This window comes from Solanum pennellii, chromosome 1 (assembly GCF_001406875.1).
Source record: "Solanum pennellii chromosome 1, SPENNV200".
In the NCBI taxonomy this organism is placed as follows: domain Eukaryota; kingdom Viridiplantae; phylum Streptophyta; class Magnoliopsida; order Solanales; family Solanaceae; genus Solanum; species Solanum pennellii.
In genome coordinates this window covers 103,318,601-103,340,296 of record NC_028637.1, presented here as the reverse complement: position 1 = coordinate 103,340,296, position 21,696 = coordinate 103,318,601, and the positions used below count along the sequence as shown (strand labels likewise).

At 34.7% G+C, this 21,696-nt stretch overlaps 2 protein-coding genes and 1 non-coding gene across 5 annotated transcripts; 2 read left to right on the top strand and 1 right to left on the bottom strand.

The window, feature by feature from the left end:
• The first annotated feature begins 659 nt into the window (after window positions 1-659).
• On the top strand, window positions 660-4,700 carry LOC107008394 (patatin-like phospholipase domain-containing protein 2). 2 transcript variants are annotated; one of them, XM_015207412.2, is made up of 7 exons: window positions 662-1,498; window positions 1,898-2,041; window positions 2,549-2,621; window positions 2,733-2,838; window positions 2,919-3,015; window positions 4,011-4,106; window positions 4,200-4,700. In XM_015207412.2, the coding sequence occupies exons 1-7, from the start codon at window positions 875-877 to the stop codon at window positions 4,356-4,358; spliced, it is 1,299 nt and encodes a 432-aa protein (XP_015062898.1). In that variant the 5' UTR covers window positions 662-874; the 3' UTR covers window positions 4,359-4,700. The 2 variants fall into 2 exon arrangements, with proteins under 2 accessions (XP_027773988.1, XP_015062898.1); XM_027918187.1 differs by lacking the exons at window positions 4,011-4,106; window positions 4,200-4,700 and adding an exon at window positions 3,719-4,001 and having other exon boundaries at window positions 660-1,498.
• Window positions 4,701-4,774: 74 nt separating this feature from the next.
• TRNAA-AGC lies at window positions 4,775-4,847 on the bottom strand. Its single transcript has one exon. It is a non-coding gene; the product is annotated as a tRNA-Ala (tRNA).
• Window positions 4,848-7,239: 2,392 nt separating this feature from the next.
• On the top strand, window positions 7,240-21,692 carry LOC107007555. Of its 2 annotated transcripts, none has more exons than XM_027918178.1 (11): window positions 7,240-7,582; window positions 8,660-8,882; window positions 10,936-11,083; window positions 11,815-11,922; window positions 13,721-13,878; window positions 14,730-14,895; window positions 15,149-15,285; window positions 16,570-17,257; window positions 18,779-18,891; window positions 19,658-19,913; window positions 21,160-21,692. In XM_027918178.1, exons 1-11 carry the CDS (start codon window positions 7,378-7,380, stop codon window positions 21,445-21,447), a joined length of 2,490 nt encoding a protein of 829 aa, XP_027773979.1. In that variant the 5' UTR covers window positions 7,240-7,377; the 3' UTR covers window positions 21,448-21,692. The 2 variants fall into 2 exon arrangements, with proteins under 2 accessions (XP_027773979.1, XP_015061715.1); XM_015206229.2 differs by having other exon boundaries at window positions 7,378-7,582; window positions 13,715-13,878.
• Window positions 21,693-21,696: the final 4 nt, after the last annotated feature.

Below are 21,696 nucleotides of genomic sequence, written 5' to 3'. Positions count from 1 at the left end.
TGAGAAATAAATGAGTAAAATACTAATTTACCCATATTTCATGAAGAAATAGTCTTTACTTATTAATTCAATATGAAGAAAATATTTTAGTCTTTTTTTAGATGAAATCTATTGAAAATGCTTAAATAAAACTAAATGAAGCATTTTTAATAGATTTCATCTGAAATCTCATTCCTCTAATGATATCTATTAAGCCTATGACAAAATTATGACACTTTTAATAATAAACAAATATTAAAATGCTCAAAAACCAATAATTATCAAGCGAGTATGTTGACATTATATTGATTTCAAGTACTTAGAGTAATAATATGATCTAAATACATCCAAATTAGTAGAAATGCACATATCCACCATAAAAATAAATAAAAATATCATCATTATTACTTTATACTATTAGGTACTCTATCTGTTTACTTTTATTGGTTATGTTATTTTTTTCAAAAGTTAATTTGATTAATTTTTAAAGTTAGATTACATTATTGATATTTTAAACGAGAAATTTAAATATCGAAAAATTATAAAAAATATATTATATATTGCAATTTTTATATATTAATATGATAAAATATATATAATAAAATATTAGTTAATATATTTATATTTTTAACTTTAAAAAATGAAAAGCATGATAACTTCGGAGATTAGTAATAGTAGCAGTAATTGTTAAACAAGACAAGAAAAAGAATATCTTGGTTGAAACTCAACAAATCATCGTCTCCAAACTCAACAATGGAGCAAAGAACAAAATCCAAATAGTTCGTTTTGCACGACAAAATCAACAGAGTTTCATGTAACAATTTTACAGAGCAAAAGCAAAATCACTATACAAAAACAGAGCATATACGTATGGACGAAAGAAATACAAATACATATGAAACATATTACCCATCAAAAATCATCTTCTTCTTCTTCTTCTCAACCTAACAAATCAATGGCTGCTTCACTATCTTCCCTTTTCCTCTCAAACCCTCGTCCTTTTCGCCCTCCTATAAACCCTAAATCTAATCCCCATCTCGTTTTTCCACTTCGTACCCTCAATTTCTCCGCTAAACCTAACCCACCCCCTCCGAACTCCAATGCAAAACAACCACCCACCATCAGAGAACCGACGTTGCCTACTCCGCCAGTGGGGGATGAGAAGAAGTCGTTTGCGGTGGCGACCGGCGAGCTTTTCCTTGGGATTGCTTCACGAGTTTTAAGGCGTGGAAGTAGTTTAGTTAATGGGTGGAATGAGGAGCCGGCTGGTGTGACTATGTTCAAGGATGATGAAGAGAGTGAGTCTTACTTTTTGAAAAGGAGGAAGGAAGGGATAGCGTCGGTGGTTGAGGACCCTGTTCAGCCGGAGGTTGTGTGGGAGCAGACGGAGAAGGATTTGGAAGCTGAGAAGAGCTTGAAAACGGTGACTAGCCCTGGGTTTAGCTTCTCTGCTGCTGGGCTTTTGTTCCCCTATCATCTTGGGGTTGCTAAGCTTCTCATTGAGAAGGGCTATATCAAGGTTTGACATACTCTTCATTTACTTGAGACTGCTATGCTCTTTATTTTAACTTGGTTCATCTACTTCTTTGAGAATTTAAGGTTGCTACAGACCGACCTTCTGTAGTTTTATTGAGATTTTCCCCTGATTATTCAAGCATCTTGATTTGCTAACAAGCTTATTGTGGGAGAGTATTACAACTAGTTTGGATGGTTATTACCTATTATATTATGTAGTTAGTATAAATACAATCCGTTAAATCCATCATTATGTAACGACGAAAAGTTCCACTTTGTGTAAAGATCAATTAAACCACTTGCCTACTGGTGAGAGGGAGGGTCTTGGTTAAATGTTCTCTTTTTGGTTACAAAAGGATTACAAAGATGTCTTTTCACAGTCGACATATTTCTTCTTTCCCAGGAGACAACACCACTAGCTGGTTCGTCTGCTGGTGCAATTGTCTGTGCAGTGGTTGCTTCTGGTGCCAGTATGCAAGAGGCTCTAGATGCTACTAAAATATTAGCTCAAGATTGTCGGCTCAAAGGGACAGCATTTCGCCTTGGGGTAAGTGTCATAACATAATTTCTTAATCGTGCAAGCTATAAAAATCATGCCCATTCATAATTATGTTTACAATTGATAGGATTGATCTCAGTCAAATTCTATGAAACAGATTTAATCTACAAATCATAGTACAACAACGACAACATACCAAGTGTATTCCCACAAGCAGTGCAGCTATAAATAATAGTTTTTTGTAGAAATAGAATAGATCAATTGAAACTTTTTAATGTGTTTGGCTCAATCAAAGTGTATGAATTGGGTATATAAGAGTAAAAAACTTAGAAGTGACAAGTGTGTAGCATTTTAATCATGACTTGATTTGTCCACTTAAAATTGCAATCTCTTATATGGAGACAGATTGCAGATTTTCTATCTCACTGAAAATACCTTATGTGGGTAAATGCTTTATTTGTCATTGGGATTTTCTAGAGTATTGTTATTGAAGACTAATATTTAGCTTTTTTGGTATTTCAATGTTAAAGCATCTAAAATGTCATTCTGTACCAGGCTGTTCTTAGAGAAGTTCTAGAGAAATTTCTTCCAGATGATGCTCATATTAGATGCAATGGAAGAGTTCGTGGTAAGTGTAGATGAACTTTGTTCATCCTAGCTGATATTTGAAGCTCTTCCGAAATATAATATGGTTTCTCACTTTCTCTGAGTTGAAAATAATGTAATCATTTCATCCCAGTTGCTGTAACACAGATACTTTGGAGGCCCAGAGGCTTATTGGTTGATCAGTTTGATTCAAAGGAAGATCTTATCAATGCTGTCTTTACTTCTTCGTTTATCCCAGGGTACACTTTCCTTCTGGCTTTATTAGCTTCTCTTTTAGCTCAAGCTTTAATCTAAACCTTCAAAGTATCATGAATCACAGATATCTTGCTCCGAGACCAGCCACGTTTTTCAGGAATAGACTGTGTATTGATGGGGGGCTGACACTGTTTATGCCGCCGACATCTGGTGCTCAGACGGTAATTTGTTAAGAAATTAGTCAAGTAGTCTGCTGTCATTTGTGGATGCTAGTTGTAGGTTGAATTTGCTATTGTGTGTCCTGTGCTTTGAAATAATTTGAAGAGGAAAGCATTTTATAGTCACTTTGCAATTCTAAGAAAAATGCTGCCTCCTGACTTTGACGAGAAGTTCTTAAAAAAAAAGAAGAGAGGAAGGCGGGGCTCCGAAAACCCTTGTCTGTTCACCTGACTTCACTCTATATTGTAGACAGTAACACTTACTCAATCCAACAAGATACTCATATGATCCATACATTTATGTATTGACTCAACTCAACCCATCAAGTCATCTGATAAGAGCTGTCAACTGAGGCCTTGTGTGCGGCTCTGGAATTAGTTCGGAGTTGCTAATATACACATTATGATCTACTTCAAATTAGTAGTCTTTCATGTTTAATAAGTTACCTGAAATCAGAATGCATTTTCCCTGTCCTCGTGCTCTTCTAATGTAGCCTAAGACTACTAGCAGCAAATTTGCAAATCTCCCTTGGTTGTTCATTACAACATTTCTTAAGATTCTCTGCATGTTTGATATGTAACCTACTTGTCTTTAGTCTTCTGCACGAACTTCATTTCCTTCTTGTTTTTTCCTTTCACTGTCTGTGCCGATACTGTATTTTCCCAGTTTCATCCTGTTGCTTTTCCTCCCTGTTACATTTTCCAGTATCGTGATTTCTTTTTGAAATGGTGGTATTGGGGCCAACTTTTGCAAACATCAACTATTCCACTGGTACTTGCTAGTTGCTACCTCATACAGGCACATGTACCAAGTAACCATACCTCCAAGGTTTAGGCATGGCCCATTTCAATCAGGAAGGTACAACAAACCTTGGGTGCTAACAATTTAAGTTTTTTAGTTGCTAGTTCTACAGTAGAAACATCGGTGAGTTGTCAGGATATTGATTTCTGTTCATATGATTCCTTGGGTTAGTTGATAACTGATTGGTTGTATCCAGGTGCGCATTTGTGCATTTCCAGCCAGTCGTTTGGGATTGCAAGGAATTGGGATAAGTCCTGACTGCAACCCTGATAATAGGGCCACTCCTCGCCAGGTACTTGAACATCCTCCAGTAAATTGCCAGATTTTTCTAATGATAGACCAATAACAAGTTGTATCTCCTCTTTTTTTCGGCCATAATATGCAGCTTCTCAATTGGGCACTTGAGCCTGCAGAAGATGATATTCTTGATAAGCTCTTTGAACAAGGTTATGCGGATGCAGCTGTTTGGGCCCAGGAGAACCCAGTTGAGGACTTAATGCGAGATGATGACAGTTCTTCCCGAGGCATCAGTCTTGTACAATAGCTTTATCATAACATAAGGACTGATTTAGTTTAAGAGTGTATGAGATCAAGATGATACAGGGTACACACTTCAACAATGATGGAGCTGTTGCCTTAACAAGGAGCTGGTACTACTGAGGAAGAACGAAGAGGGTCCGAAACTGGTGGTAGGTTAGCAGCAAGTTTTGTATATAATAATGCAAAGATGTAAATTGTAAAGGAGTCACAGAAAAACAATAAAGAGCACAGGATTTTGGATATGGAGTATTATTGGGGTTCTATTTTGAAGTGAATATTGTTGTAAAATAGTACTACATATTTGTGATAATAATTCTGTAATATCAGCAAGATTTTTACATCATAAGCTCTTAGTTCATAAACATAATAATTCTGTCCCTATTTTCTGCATTAAAAAACAAGAAAAAAAAGTGACCCAGTTGGAGATGCGGGGTATCGATCCCCATACCTCTCGCATGCTAAGCGAGCGCTCTACCATCTGAGCTACATCCCCGTATGCGTCATGTTTAGTTCCAAATAAGTTAGCGTTATTTAATCTATTACTTTAAAAAAGAAACATTTCTATATTTAATACTAAACATTTAATTTTAAAATTCTTAATTAAATAATTTATAATCATACAAATATTTATTATTCATTTATAATCACAAATTTTTTTAAAAAAATTCTTTCTTTTTAAATTTCATGTTTGATAAAAATTCTTGGTAAAAAGGTTTGAAATATATTCTATTTTTGATCGAAATTATTATAACAATACCGAACTTTGGAAAGGGTCTTTACCCCTGCACTATCTAATAGTGTATTTTAAAAGTCTATATATATATATATATATATCCATGTGGATCATAAATATTGCATCATTATAAATAGTAATGTGTCCAAGTGGACATATATATTTTTAAAATACACTATTAAATAATACAGAAATAAAAGTTCATCCATAAAATTTATTCGCTAAAAATTAAAATATTTTTTAAATCCTTTTTTCAATCTTCATATAAATTGATAAGAAAATGAGTTTTTTAACAATCAATGAATGGAAGTGCTTTACGTCTTAAATTCTAATTCTATTTTCTAATAAAAGTTAATACTCAAACAATGATGTGTGCTAAAGATTGGCTCAAAGTGCAATTGAGACCAAAACATTCAAAAAGGTGGAAAGTGAAAGTACCAAATGAGAACAAAGAAAATTTGATTAAATAACACATCACATGTGAGCTGTATTTTTTTTTAGTTCATATTCAGTCACATACCAATATCAAACTTGGCATTTTTTTCCCCCACCAAACTTGGCATTAAATAGCTCAATTTATTCATCACCAACAAAGGTTATAAATAGCTAAGTAAGAGAAATATCTTTTCCTAAATTATAATTATTTACTGAAAAATTAGTCATTTTGATTAACAGTAAAATTAGTATGAAGAGGTTAAACATAAGTGAGTTAAGGTTAATTAAGTTTATTTTTATTTGCCTATAATATCATGTGCCAATATAGGAATACAATCTACTGGAAGGGAAAGAAAAAAATAAGGGTGGAGAAGCCTATGCTAGCTTTTGGTCATAGATTTCAAAATATTCTTGGCAAATATTATTTGCGTGAAATTTCACCTTATGTTTGACCATAGTATATATGGAAGCATATTTCATTTTTTTTAGAAAAATATGATTTATACCCATAAGTTTTAAAAACTGTAACAACTAACTATAAGTTCGTATTACAAGTCAATTGGATCTTCGTTGCAACAAATAACAAGTAGTATCCATGACACAGAGAAATGTGATAGTTTGGCGTGAGTGAAACAAGTATCATTACATACGTCGTGAAGTAGACAAAGCACATGACTTTGTTACCCTGAGCCGATTGTTCATTATTTTCATCAATAACTATATCATCACTTTCATATTCACCGAATATTTCATCTCTATTTTGGTGTTCACGTACAAAAACTTGTGTAATACAACACAAATAATTACTATAGGGGATGTTTTTGTAAAAGATAAAAGTTTGGCGTAAAATTTTAATTTTTAAAAGATCCCAAATAATGAAATTTAACCCAAATACTAGAAAAAACTAATATTTGAAAATTTGAGATATTTATCAAAAATATTTGTCAAATAATAACAAATTATATGAACAAACGCTATTTATCAAAAATTTAGGAAAAGAAGATAAAAAAATAATATTTCCTTATTGGGATTTCCTGACGTATTATATTCTCCTAGGAGCTTTTTTATAGCTCACAAAAATTAAATCAACACCTCAATATAAAATAATTGCATATTTAATATTGAAAAACTATTTTATATGTTATTCTCTAATGCTTCATTTAAAGTTTATTGCGACTCAAGATTGACTATTGATCTCTGGAGAGTCATTATGAAGGCGTCCAGTTGTAAGACGGTCTTTTTCAAACTCTGGGGGAAGCTCTTATGATATATATGTATGATTGTGTAACAATTTTACATAAGCTAGTGCTGAGGCGTATTACTACATACCTAGAGCAACTCCTTCCCATTGTATTCCATATCATGGAAAACATTCTTGCGGTTATGATTTTACTCAGTGTTACGGTTCAATACATTCTTTTTAATAAAGCTCACTTTTTTCTTGATACACATATTTACTCTTAAAAATTTTCAAATTTAAAAACATACTGTATGTTACATACTCCGATTAGCAATTAGTATCATTGTAAAGTATCGTTTATATAATTATTGTCCATTTAAGAAAGCTTTATAACGACTTCTTTTTGAGTAACAGAAATATCTATGAGATTATAGGCAATATTGGAAGTTAAGGGACCAAATTTGAATTTCCGGAACTTGAAGTGTTGGAAGAAGTTATAAATAAGTGTAAACTATCTGTAAAATGCATTATTAATTATTTCGACATCAGATCCTCCTAAAACTAAAATTAGAAAGAAAAACAACCAAACATTTACCGTCTTCTCCAAAAACAGAGAAAAAAAAAAATCAAAATTCATCGTAGAAAGATGAAAATTGTTGTTGAAAGTTGAAAAAGATGCACAGCAAAGTTGTTGTAGGAGTAGAATTAGTTAGTTCTTCATCAGGTTTTTGTGGAGTCAATCACCGTCTTCATCATCCATTCTTGTTCAAGACTCTTTGCTGCACCAACAATTCATCTTCTTCTTCTTCGTCGTCGGAGCATAAGTTCAGATTTAATCTTGGGGGTGATAGGAAGTGGAAGTTCAAAGATATTGATGCCAGTGAGTTCATTATTACCCTTTTCTTCAATTTCTTTATTCTTGGTCTTTTCTTGAATTTCTTTAAGTAAAAAAAGAAATTACAATGATTCAAGATTTCAAGATTCGTTTAGTTAGGTCCAACTTCTTGAGTTTAGTTTGGTTTGGGACTTCCTATGTTTACTTAAGAGTAAGTGGGAGATTCCGAAAACCTATAAAACAGAGCTTTAATATACCCTTTCTTTCAATTTCTTTATTATTGCTCTTTCCATGTACTATAGGGTTTCATGATTTTAAGATTACCATGCATGATTCAAGATTTCAAGATTCGTTTAGTTAGGTCCAATTCTTAAGTTTAGTTTGGTTTGGGACTTCCTATGTTACTTAAGAGTGAGTAGGAGATTCGGAAATCCTATAAAATAGAGCTTTAATTTTCCATATGATATTATAATAAACCAACGATTCAATTTATCCATAATAGACTTCAAGAAATAAGATTCAAGATTCAAGACGAGGTGGTGTATAATGAATTGTATCGTTCTTGGTAGTGATGGCCTATCCAGTATATGAAATAAATACATATACTATATAAATTTGCACCTAAGTCTTTTTGAAACTGAATTTGCACCTAAGTCTTACTCATACCCAAGTGCCGAATTAGTTAAAACAATCCAGGAAATCGCTTAGACTTCTTTCAGGAGTTTGAAATTGAAAAAGGAGATAGAATGAGCTTCTGTATGCAATATAATAATGTCAGAACTACAAGTGCAATGCATGATGAAGAAAGGAAGGGGAGGATGAAGAGGTATAGTTAGATTTTCAAGGCTAAGGATATTGGAGCATATTGTGATCACTGAAGGCTGTGCCCCCCATTTTTTTTCAAGGTAGTGGGAGTTTACCGGTGGATTGGTGGTAACAAAGTCTCCCAATCCCACTTCTTCAATGTAGCAAAACAAGAGCTTCTTACTAAATCATAGCATCAATTAGTTTATGGATGATGAATATTCTCCAAAACATTTGTAAAGCTGAAGTCAGTCACACTTTTAAGCCTGGTCCCACTTGTCTGAGAATACTTTAAGAGTATATTGTGGTTCCTTACAGGTACAGTGCAAGAATCAGTAAATCACTGGCTGTCAAAGACACACAACTTTTGGAATGAAGTCACTTCACCACTGGTAAAAACTGTAAATGATAAAAGAACCAGTTTTCATGATGATACGCAAGATACGGAGGAAGTATTCATGGCTGAACAGACTGTTGATAGCCAAACACCGAATGGCGATCTTTCTGTAGCTGCCATTCTTTCGATTGAGCAATTTAGCAGGTAAGTACATTTTATGGTCTCATATAATTGGAACCACTTATTTCTGTATCAAACTGCTTAATTTTATGTGTCTATCAACCTGCTGTAAATTTTTGTTGGGTTCCTGTATGTTGTGATGAATATCCTGCCAAAAGGGCAACCCCCAGTAGATTTAAGGTAATTTAGGACATCTTCTCATATCAAGAAGTCCGCCTCTTTATGTCTGCTGAACATGTTGTAGAAAGGTTGGAAAAGTTGGGTGTGTAAAGGGTTTTCTGTGTTGAAAAGGTGTGTCACAGGGATTTCGCCTCAAGGTCGGGTAAATTATGTATTCGGACTAGTTTTTGATAAGTCAGGTTCATGATAATTCTCCTGCATTTCAATTTAGGTGAACCATTGATTGGACATGAAATTCAAAATGTTCATTTGACTTGTATATAACAAAAGTGGTAGTTGGTATTAAGGCAACACATGCAATGTTTGTTTAACAGAGAAATCATCATATTAAAGTTTGATTGATTAGTTAAGTGTCCTTAAAGAAGTGCTTAAATTCTTGAAATTTGTGATAGTTTCTAAAAGAGTTAGACATTTATTTCTACGTGGTACTTTAGCAGCTGATATGGGGAGTATGCTCTTCCTGTTTTGGACTAGCCTGGGTCTTGCCTAATAGTATCATGAAGCATATGAAGTCTGGTATTATTCGTGGATAGTTGGAAAATCCATCCAAAAGAAACTTGGTTAATGGTGTGCCTTGCTTCTATTTTTTTGGTGCATATGGAATGAAAGAAATTATAGATGTTTGGATGGGATCTGAACTCCTACTCCTGTACTTAAAAAAGTTAAGTGCTTATTGAACTTATTTTGTTGGCTCAATTAGGCCCCTGTATCTAGCTGTGATTAGTATAGACTAGCTTTTGCATATGAGCAGACAATATATCTTTTTCATGTAATCTTTTGTTTGCATCTTCTTGATTTATTTAATGAAATTATCCCTGCTTCATCCCAAAAAATGCGATGGAGGGGGAAAAATAATGTTTACCTCTCATCATGTGGCACATTTAAGCACATCCCAAACTTGGGCATCTTATAGAACTACTAGTTAGGAGTGCAAAACTTCTTGATGAGGAAATTTTCGAAGTCTTATCCTAATCACAATTTTTGGTTTGGTCATTATCCTAAGTAGAGATCCAAATACCCCAGTCTATACATACAAAACTATGATGATAAAAAGAGTTGTAAAGGAATAAGAGAGACTTAAAATCATGGAATGTGGAGGGTGGCTGTGTACTCTCTTGAAATTCATACATAGTTAACTAATAAGAGAACAAAACAGATGTAGAGGATTCACATAGGCAATACTGACTAGTTGAGATAAGGGTTTGTTCAGTGTTGGTACATTTATATTTGGTTTGGTGCCGGTCAGGAGTTTGTTTAGTTTGACTAGAGATTAATATTCTGTTTAGGGATGAGTTATTTTCAGAGAACCTTTAGTTTTAGAAACCCTTTTTACTTTTATGACTGAGAAATCTATCTGAGGCCAATCGTTTAGGACCAAACACAACCTTGGGAACTTGGGGATAATGGGCTCACTCGTTTCAGGTTTTGGAAGACCCTTAATTGTTGTCCTAAAATAAACTTAGTGGTATTAGAATGAAATGTGCCTGAAATGACACGCCGGTGGATAAGAGAATTCATGAATCTGACTAGCTAGGGTGGATTGAAAGTAGTTGTTATTGCTATTGTATTGAGGGTAGAAATGTTGTGTGGATAGTTTAATTGGTTTAAAGAAGAAGTCTTATAAACTTAAAATAGTTGATCATGATATTGTGAAACATGTGTTTTAATATTCTTGGAGTTAGGCGATGAAAAAGTCTGACATTTTTTGCACATCCTTGTCCTTACAGCCTCTGCTCCATTTAGGTAGTTCTTCTTGCAATTGGGTGTTAAAATTGTGGACGTGAGCTTACCAATGTTTCTATGTGCAGTTAACTTCAATGCTCAACAAACCAATGATGAGTAAATATATGTTGTTGAAATTGAAATGTCTTGTATATGACATATGATAGATGTGCAGGATGAACGGATTGACTGGGCAGAAAATGCAGAAGATATTCAAAGCACTTGTTCCTGAATCTGTTCATAGTGATGCTCGCAATTTGGTTGAATACTGCTGCTTTAGGTTTCTGTCAAAGGATACTTCTGTCCTTCATCCTTGCCTGAAGGTTTGCTGGCTTACCTATGTGTTTCCTTTCTAGTCTTTCATCAGTTTTTTTTCTTAAGACCATAACGTGTATTCTTTTCCTTTATGAAACTGAAGTTCTTTTTGGAGAGTCTTATGTTCTGCTTGCTTCTCTATCCCACACCCTCCAATCCTATTATGGAGAGCCCAATTTTCCATTTATTAGCTTCTGAGTATCAGAAAGAGTTTCTTGTATTATTGAGCCCTATTCCTCAAGTGGTCTCTGCTTGTTGATGATCTACAGAAGACAAACCCCAGCTGAAGAATAGAACATGTAACTCTTAGATGAGTTGAAGTACCTTGTGAGTTGTGATCCAGTTAAACTGTTTTATTCTACTTTTGGTTTCAATTTATAGAAGTGAACTCAATATCTTTTTGATAGTTTTTTTTCTTTCAATATCTAGCTTGATAGTGTCTTTTATGATGAAGAACGAAATTTTGCTATTCCGTCGATTCAGCACAATCTGAAAGTTGCAGTTGGATCAGTAAATATTGGTTTAAACTTTTTAGATTATGGAAGAAAAGAAGTAAAACACTGATAGCATCTTGAAATCTCTCCTAGGTCCTGTAGGAATAGGAAGGTTCCAGTTAGTTTTTCTTTCCATGCTTGAAATCTCTCTTTAATTATTAACTCAATATTTTCAGATAGGGATGAGTTGTAAAAGATAAGATTTATCTCTACTCACTCATTAATATATTTAGATGTGATTTCAGGAACCTGCATTCCAGAGACTGGTTTTCGTAACTATGCTTGCGTGGGAGCAACCATACAGGAGCAGAGGAGACTCCCGAGTTAAATTTGCAGAGAAGCATTCTCTCCAGGTTCTTTTTTAGCTCTATAGATCTCGTAATAAATGATATTGCATATGACATGGGCCACTTTAAGGGTAGGTTATTGTCTTTAGGCTGTTAGTGTCAAGCTGTTAATCTAACTGTAGATGCATTTCCAAAGACAGCTGATGGATAATTAAGATGCAATCACTCACAATTTTGTGGCATCTTATATCACTCTTCTGATGATCTGCCAAAGAAGAAAACTTTCTGGTGATTTATATGCGCTAGAACTAATAAGGTCAATTGGTATCATCTTTTCAACCTCTAATCATTGTGCCTCTGCCAAGAATCGGCATATATTCTGTCTTTTCTTTCTCTTTTTTGCCTTTTTTTTTCCAGTTTGTACTTGTGGTGTTGAAGGAGGGTAGGTTATTCTTTATATGCCAACCTTCTCTATTCCTTTCAATGGTTTGTTCAGTCTAAGTTGCTCGGACTCAGGTGCGGCTGTCCGATACGGGTGCGTATCTAGAGGTCGGATCCTTCATGATCTAATTTTTAAGATTCGGGGTTATGAATCCATGTATGGATATGGGTGCAGGGAATCGCCTAAATGTAATTAAAATATCTAAAATAGAGTTATAAAACCTTAATTATGAGATATTATATGGAGAACTTGAGGAGAATCTTGGAAGGAGATTAAAGTAAAATGAGTGACACAGAAATTTCTATATAAAAGGTATTCCATTTTTTTAGTTTCACTTTAGCTTTTGTATTGATTATAGAAATCATTAAAACTGTCCAACTTTCTCATCGATTTTGGTCAAAGTACCCAAAATCGGTTGACCAAATTGGACACGGATCCCACACCGACACCACACCCATGTCGTGTTGACACGGGTGCGGCACTAAAAGGGAAGACTTCGGGCAACTTAGATTTCAGTAAAGATGCCTATTATATTTAATCAATTAAGCTGAGGTTTGCTGGTGATGCTCCCTGGGTTTCTAACTTGGATTTGATAGATTGGGACACTGTCAACAATATGTTTTTTTGAGCAGGATAGATGGATAAAAGGTCTTTTTTTTCCCTTTGTGCAGTCAGATCAAACTGAATTGTTGAAGTTCTAACAAACTTCCCACTAAACAGAGTATAATTTTTGGAGGCTGCTTATCGTTTTCCTAGAACAATCTCAAACATTTAAACTTACGACTGAAACACTGAATAGTTTATCGGTGAATGTGCTGTAAAACGGCGGATGATAAAATGCCTTTGCTGTGATAATAGTGCATTTTAGGGGTGAATAAACTGGAAATGCTTCACACAGTATTAAATATGGAAGTGAAGATGTAGTTGCTAGATTCACTTCTATCTCGTCACTTTTTGGGCTGGTGTAAGGACCTTGCATTATGTACAGTCTAGTTCTTTCTAAACTTTTGTATCGTTAGATATATAGGGTGGACGCCCTTAGGTGGCAATATCAATAACAATTATATATATGTAACTATAAAATTTACAAAAGAAATTGCTGAGAGTGAAGAAGATTTAGGGAAGGAGAGGCTGGAGGTGGATGCTGTGAGGAGCAAAATACTTTTGTTCTCAGTCATAGCAGACCTCACTTTTGTTTCCCATGTTTACTAATTTGCTTGCATGACTATCAAAATAAAAAGTTCTCCCTAATCTGCTAGGATATTAATATTTGCAAGCTTGGAAAAGTGGTTTCTCCATTATTCATATGTTATATTTGTTCTTAACTATGTGTTTCATGATTGTACTTCATTGAGTAGTTCTTACTATGAACACAAATAGTTGAGTCAAACCTAAATGTATCTGTTTCTGCTGAAGCTAAAGAGGAGACTAGTAGGAGAAGAGGCTTTTGTTCGTATTGCTCCTGCTGTTGCTGGTATAGCTGATTGGACAACAGCACACAACCTTTTCAAAGCTCTTGCTGGTAATGATCGAGGCATCGCATTTTCCTCATGGTCCACATACATATGTGAACTTCTCAAGTAAGCATCCTCTCTTTTGAGTACAGAAGTTTCTTCTTGTATGTTCTGTACATGTCATTGCACAATTCAAATTTATGGTCAATTATCAGCTCACATACACAAAACATCATAATTGATAAAGAATATGTAGTTTACTAATTTGTCAAATCCAATGTCGTAGTAGGATTTCCTGACAATGCATACTCCTATTGGCTTTTGCTTTCTGAAATTTAAATTGTTACAATCCCATAAGAATTTGTTGTACTACCGAGAAATATTTCTTCTTTTTTTTTTTTAAATAAAATATTAAATCCATGTAAAAGAATATGCTAGAAAATTATTCCACTTGACTATGAGAAGTGAGTTGTGTTTTTGCTTTCTTTGAGCTGAGGGTTTTTCTGGAACAGCCTCTCTACCTTACAAGGTAAGAGTAAGGTCTGCGTACGCTTTACACTCCCCAGACCCACTTGTGGGACTATATTGGATATGTAGCTGTTGACTATGAGAAGTAAACTTTATCACATAGAACTGAATAGGGAAAGTATTTAGCATTCACACGAATACAAAGCTTCTGAATATTTCTTTCATTTTCTTAACACTCTAGTTGTTTTTGTATGATGATGACATCAGTTGAACTTAAATGGAGATATATGGTCCTCACTCGACTTGTTTGGGGCTGAGGCATAGTAGTTCTTGTTGTCTTAACATTCTAGTTGCTTGGGTTTATTAGTATTTAGAGTAGTTCTATCCTTTTCAGTAATTGGGGGAAATTTTACTATCAATTTTGATTTCTATTTATGATGAGAACTCTTAACTAAGCCTGAAATCTGGAAGTCACGATAATTTTTCTGATATTTCTTTTCTTATTTTAGAGTGCATGAAGGAAGGAAGTCGTACCAGTTTCAAGATCTCTCCCAGCTCCATAACGAGAGAATCTTGTGCATTGCTTCTGGTGGAAAACGCCCTGTTCTTAAATGGGAGAATAATATGGCATGGCCAGGAAAACTTATTTTGACTGATAGGGCCCTTTACTTTGAGGTACTCCTTAATAATTATATACGTCCAATGAACCGTGTGAAGGTCTCATGAGATGTCCTAACCATCACTGTTGATAGAAATGTCTTTCTTGTCTTGCAATTTCATCATTCTTGAATGTAAACGGTAGTTGGTAATTCCTTTTAAGGTGTGAAAATTGAGGCAAATGGATGATGATAATTTGTTTGAGTTGGCTAGCTGAACAGTTTGCACATTACATACGGTATAGTGTATACTCAATTCTTGTGTCTTGCAGGGAGTTGGTTTGACGGGGAAAAGAAAAATATCAAGATTGGATCTTACAGGAGAAGGTTCACACATAAAGAGAACAAGAGTTGGGCCTCTGGGCTTTGACTTTTTAGATTCTGCTGTATCTGTCACTTCAGGGCCTCAGTGAGTAAGCTTCTCCAACCAATCCCATGTGGACTATTTCCTTTCGGTTTTACAATGGAAAGAACTTTTGTTGGCATCTCCCAAGCCTTAAGTAGAGCCTCAAATTAGGCCCACAACTTCATGAAAGTACATACATTTAATAGCCACCTGTCAATTGTTTTAGGTTCTTAAAAATCACAGATATACGAAGTTCCATCCTTTGAACAAATAGCTTTCCAAAAGTTACTGCTCACTTTTGCACTTCTTTCTGTTTTATCACATCTAGTATAGACCATTGTCATTATCTGGTAGAGACAAAAAAAGGGATTGCCTGTGTCAACCATTTTTTTTAATGAAGAAATTCTATATGATAGGCATCAAGAAGGTGCAATAAGTACAAAACGGGAAGGAGAAATCCAAAATCCAACAAGTTAATAGGGCAATCTACAGGGGCAAAATTCTGCCAACTAAATAACCATAAAAAGAGATCTAGCTTTAGAAGTGTGGCAAGGAGTTGCATCTGCCTGTTTTATCATTTGATATGTTGTATATAGCCATAATAAACAAAAATGTCTTGTTAAGCAACTAAACAAATTATAAGAAAACTAGGAAACTAAAATATGGTAAGAGTTGGCCGGTTAGGCTAACCATCGTTCGGCCCATTTTGCCCCAACCCGTTTCAGCCAAAGTAACATTTGTGGGGGTTAATTATCCACCCATTTGACACCCCTAATCCTAACTTCAAGTTTTACATATCCATTTCAGCCAATCTTAAAAGGAAGTATGGTAACTAATCACCAAAGTTATCATATGACTAACTAGTAATTTGCACCCGATCTGAGTCGTTATATCTCTCGATTTATCTTATTAGGTACTTTGTCAAATTCAATTTGGCCATGTGTATAGAAATCTTCCAAGTTTCTTCATCATCCCAATTAATAGGCAAATTTCATGCTTTCATTGGAGTCTACATTTTGCATGTTAGACGTGTTGATCCAAAAATCGTTTGTCCTTTCTCATGTTTGTAGTTGACTATGCAGGTCCTCTGACTGGAAGTGAAGTTTCATAAAATTTCTGTTCTATTCGTTTATTTTGCTTCTGTAGCTTTTTTTAGATGTCAAGTTCTCTCTGCAAAATCCTTTTGGAGAGCAAGTTATCATTTAATTTATGTGCTTTTATTTGATTTTTCTTGTGTTACATTTTTTTGATTAAGAATGGGATATATGAAATATCCAGCTTTTTAATTTTAGCTGATAAAAAATTCGTGTTGTTTTATTATGTTCTAATTTGTTGTACTCATATCAGGTCGGATACATGGGTATTAGAATTTGTCGACTTTGGAGGAGAAATGAGACGGGATGTGTGGTATGCATGTATCAGTGAAGTAATTGCTTTATACAAGTTCATACGAGAATTTGGTCCCGAGGAAGGTGATCCATCCGTATACAATGTCTATGGTTCCCAGAAAGGGAAGGCACGAGCAATTTCATATGCCACCAATGCTGTTAAGAGACTTCAGGCTCTTCAATATGCTCGAAAGCTCTTGGAGGAGCCAACTAAATTGGTTCAGTTCTCATATTTGTACAATGCACCTTATGGTGACGTCGTTTTACAAACTCTAGCAGTTAATTGTTGGGGTGGACCATTGATTGCAAAAATAACTGATCAAGATTATCAATCAGGGGGATCACCTGGATCCACAAATGATACAACAGAAAGTAGTAGTTATGTGTTTGACATAGATGGAAGTGTGTACCTGCAGAAGTGGATGAAGTCTCCATCATGGGCTTCTAGTGCTTCACTTGCTTTCTGGAAGAACCCCCGATCGAAACGGGGAATAGTTTTCAGTAAAAATCTTGTTGTCGCTGATATAAATTTGATGGAAAAAGCAGCATTGATATGTAGAGATAAATATCAAGTAGTAGAGAAAACGCAAGCCACAATTGACGCAGCAATGATTGAAGGGATACCTAGTAACATTGACCTTTTTAAGGTTATCTTGTCCCTTTCCTTTTCTGCTGTTTCTGTCTGCAATTTTTTCTGATTTTTGGATTAATTAATTGGCATTTATGCATCCCCTAACTCCAGAATAATTTAACATTTTTTTGTAAAAATGGATCATGCGTTTAAATATTTAAATTCTCGGTTGTAGTTAGGGCAATAAGCATGTTATATTTCTTAAAGATATGTTATTCTGATAGGACTTGCACTAATATTAGAAATTTTTGAAAAAATAGAAATACAAAGAAATTTAACTAATGTGTGATGGGAACTTTTAATATTCTTCAATGTAAGTTCAGACTTGGTTTAGAATATGCTACTTTGTTGCCCAGAGTTTAGTGTTGAAAGGAATTTCATTCTTTGTGATCCATCTAAGTCCTTATTTTGCTTATTGTCCTGTAAAGGTACCTGCAATAAGCATCAAGAATCTTTTAAGTATAAACATGCCTTGCAGTACTTGTTTTTTTTTTTTTGTATAAAAATCATCAGTTGTTGCTTAGGATAACTTTACACTTTTGCTATTTATTTTTGTGCAAGATAGACAGAAATGTTGATACTATCTTGTGATCGGCAAAATTATAGAAGCCTCACCATACCTAAAGGCATGACCTAGCTGTCGATGGAGTTAGAACAAAGACCGACGGGGGTCAGGGTTCAAATTTCGTAGAGAGAAAAGAAGTTGGGTACTTTCCATTGTTTAAGTCTTGGTGGACAGAGTTACCCTACCTGTATTATGGGAAGATACAATTAGCCAGTAAAATAATGAAGGTGCTATTGTTACTGTTTCATGGACGATGTGCTTATGGCTATGGCTTAAAATCAGGCAGCTTTTCTTCTTTCTTTTCCTTAGAACTGAAATTTCAAGGAATTTCTTCACTTGGATTAAGTGTTAGTCTGTTAGACCATGGCGATACAAAATCTAGCCAGGTTTTACTTTTCCCTTCAAGAAGAAAAGAGGGTAAAAGTTCAACCATAATTTGGAAAAGGAAAAAGACCAACCACGATTCGCTTAAAAGAAAAGAAAACAACCTTAAGAGCTTGTTCTATGAATTGAAAGGTATAAATCAATGGTCTTAAATTGTGGATATTTTGAGCCTCAACCAGCCTAGATGAATTTGACTCTCTCATAATTGGCTTATGGCCTGGGAGGCGGTACTGTTTGTTAATACTTGACTATAAGACTACTATTGGAACATTTTTCTCTTAAAATAGGAATAATTATCATTACTACAGTCATCTGTCATTTTACATAGTGACGATGTGGAAGAAAACTGGACCAGAGCTTATGTGAAAGGGATGTGGCACTGTATTCTTTATCTATTGAGAATATTAGAACTACTAATGATATTGTTTTTTCTTTTCTTTCTTGAAAGAAGTTGGCTAGAACATCTTGTTATGTTCTCTGGGTTTACAATTTCAGCCTTGTTGTATGTTGTCTGTGTTTTTCTAATTCTAGAAGTTTATTCTTTTATCAGTAATATTGAATTTTAATTTTCTTCCCCTTTATTGGCAGGAACTTGTGTTTCCTTTAACAGTTGTGGTAAAAAACTTTGAGAAACTTAGGCATTGGGAGGATCCCCTATTAACTGCCTCTTCTCTTGCACTCGTATATACGATTATATTCAGGTAGAGTGCATTGGTATTGGCCATCAGTATCTGGTTTGCCTGTACACCTAAATGTTTACTGAGCATTTTGTAGAATACGTATATGACCTCTCAAGTCCAAATGAATATATTTGTCTCTGGAGAAAACTTCTTGTGAATGAAAATTTCATTAATGATCTTCATGATTTTTGTCAATTCTGGAACCATATGAACTTGCGATCTCCTGGGCTTGTTGCTATCTTGCAGGCAACTTTTATGTTAGATTTATGCTAATTAAAGGGACTGTTTAAGTTACCATTCTAAATGTCCCAAATGATTTTAACAGTTTTGTCATCTAAAAACCAGCTTCTGAAAACCATGTACATATACAATTTTGAAGATTGAAGAGTTCCTTTTGCAGGTTGCGGAGGTTCATGAATGCTACATTGTGTTGTACTCTTAAATTTTTGCCCATCCGTGTGCATTTGGAATAATATTACATTGTATAAGTTTCAAATAGTGTGTTGTTTTAGAGGATTATGTACAATGTTCAAGAACCTAACTAAACTGTTTATATTTATGATATCTTCACTTACCATTTCAAAATAAAAAGAAGGATAATGTACAATGTCCTGTGAGTGTGGCACATGAATATATATACATGATAGGAATGGATCATGGTAATTTGGTGCTGACTCTTTAATTAGTTACTTTTGTTTTTGAGCATGCTCCGGAAGTTATTCTTTGTGTGGTTAGTTATCTGTCTTAATTACATTGAGTTTCTTGACACTTGGTATTCTGGGATCAGGAATATGCTATCTTATATATTACCAGCAACGTTGATGGGCTTGGCTGCTGGTATGTTATTACTTAAGGGGCTCAAGGAACAAGGCCGCCTTGGAAGATATTTTGGAAAAGTAACCATACGTGATCAACCACCATCAAATACTCTACAGAAAATTATTGCAGTTAAAGAGGCTTTGCGTGAAGTTGAGAAGTATATGCAGAGCTTGAATGTGTCGCTGCTCAAGATTCGAGCAATTATTCTTGCTGGTCAACCTCAGGTACCTCCAATCTAACCTAGATTACAACGAAAACAGGTCTCTATCTCTTTCAGTGGCCAAAGGAAGATCTGAACAATATTGCCACTGAGATGTGTGCTACCAACATGCATGCTAAGAATAGCTTAGGAGTGTGAAACTTCTTAATAGCCCCAGCAAGAGTACATGTCTTTAATTATTTGATTCATGATAGCTACTTCGAAAAGATATTAGAACAAGTTAAGTAGATAAATTAGTTGTTGAGGTGTTCACTTAACCGTTACCTAACAAAACAAAAATCTTTGACTCTTTTCTGTGTATTTAGAAGACTAATTAGTGTATACTTGAACTCTTAAAGTTTCTTTTTGCTTTAAAACCATTTCATTCTTGATGGGCATTAGTGAAAATACAGGCTGTGCCTTTGTCCAGCTCCACACATCTTCACAAGAACCTTCCTCATCCCGAACCACTTGCTGCTCTATCCCTAGCGCTGACTACTCACAACTCTAATCACTCTAATTCAATGCCGATAATTCTCTCGCCACATCCCCCCTCCTTACCCTCATTTTTGACTATAAAGAGAAGCTATTAAGTTATGAACCCAAAATATAAACTTCTTCTGAAAACAAAAAAGAAGGATCTGTCATTATACATTTATTTTTATCTTAAATATTTGACTATAAATGCAAGTAAGAAAGAATTGAATGTTTGAACTTGGTATATGAGGGACCAAAATTGAGACTTTGCTCTATAATTTAAATTGAATCTTTTTTCATGAGGGACCAAAAGTTACCTCCTTTTATATAAGGAGAGTTGATATGATGTGTTGCCTTTTCCACTATAGTAGCACTAGACTTGGGCCTTATCTCCTTAGAAACTTCTTTGGGTCAAATTCCTGCTCCCTTACCCTGGTTTCGAACTTCATCACAATGGAGATCATGAACACTCAAAAAGTCCCTGAGCCCCTAACGTGAACCACATCTAACAATTAGTAATAGCTCTTTTTAAAATTTTCTGTTATGTTGGATCTCTTTTAATTGTTTAGGGGCTCAGTTGTGCATGTCTTGAGTTTGATGAGATTATGTCCAAATCATTTCTCTCTCTGTGTATGGTATGGTCTAATTTGAGCAATTATTTTAGGGGCTCAATTAATTCTTAATGCTTACTCTACTTTTCATGCTTGCACCTCAGAGTTGTAGTGTTAATTTTTGTCTAAACACTCCATATCTGTTTTTTACTTAATTGAGTTAATTTTCATAATCTCCGTCAGATTACTATGGAAGTCGCTCTGGCTCTACTATTTGGTGCAACCATTCTCTTAATTGTTCCATTCAAGTACATAGCTGCTTTCCTGATTTCTGATGCATTCACCCGAGAACTCGCGTTTCGAAGGCAAATGGTTTTGAGATTCATGAGCTTTCTTAAGGAGCGATGGGAAACAGTGCCTGCCACCCCAGTTGTTGTACTACCATTCGAGGAAGATGAGTCCGATGCACCAAACCAAAGAAAGTTGTCCAGCAATGACGTAGTAAAACCAGAGAAACAGTTAAAGCAGTAGGTTATTGTAAGTCTTCTTTTAGGTAACTTTCTTTTCTTTTTTCCTTTTTTCTTTATAGTAGGTGGTTACAGCTGGTGTAACGGTTCTAAGATTGAAGCAGAAACTGTTTTTTGCCCTTAAAAACAGTATCATTTGGGTGGGATTTCGTAGTTTAGCCTCCTTGGAACATGCATGATAAAAATGTGATTGATTTTATATGATAAATATTATATATCCGTCTAATAGTTTCTCTTGGGGGGTTTTAATCCA

Excerpts from the sequence above, each read along its gene's own strand:
- LOC107007555 (XM_015206229.2), top strand. The coding sequence starts at position 7,378 with ATGCACAGCAAAGTTGTTGTAGGAGTAGAATTAGTTAGTTCTTCATCA. Across the intron at positions 7,583-8,659 it reads GTTCAAAGATATTGATGCCA|GTACAGTGCAAGAATCAGTA; the intron begins GTGAGTTCATTA and ends GGTTCCTTACAG. Across the intron at positions 11,923-13,714 it reads CAGAGAAGCATTCTCTCCAG|CTAAAGAGGAGACTAGTAGG; the intron begins GTTCTTTTTTAG and ends TTTCTGCTGAAG.
- LOC107008394 (XM_015207412.2), top strand. The coding sequence starts at position 875 with ATGAAACATATTACCCATCAAAAATCATCTTCTTCTTCTTCTTCTCAA. Across the intron at positions 2,839-2,918 it reads ACTTCTTCGTTTATCCCAGG|ATATCTTGCTCCGAGACCAG; the intron begins GTACACTTTCCT and ends CATGAATCACAG. Across the intron at positions 4,107-4,199 it reads ATAGGGCCACTCCTCGCCAG|CTTCTCAATTGGGCACTTGA; the intron begins GTACTTGAACAT and ends CATAATATGCAG.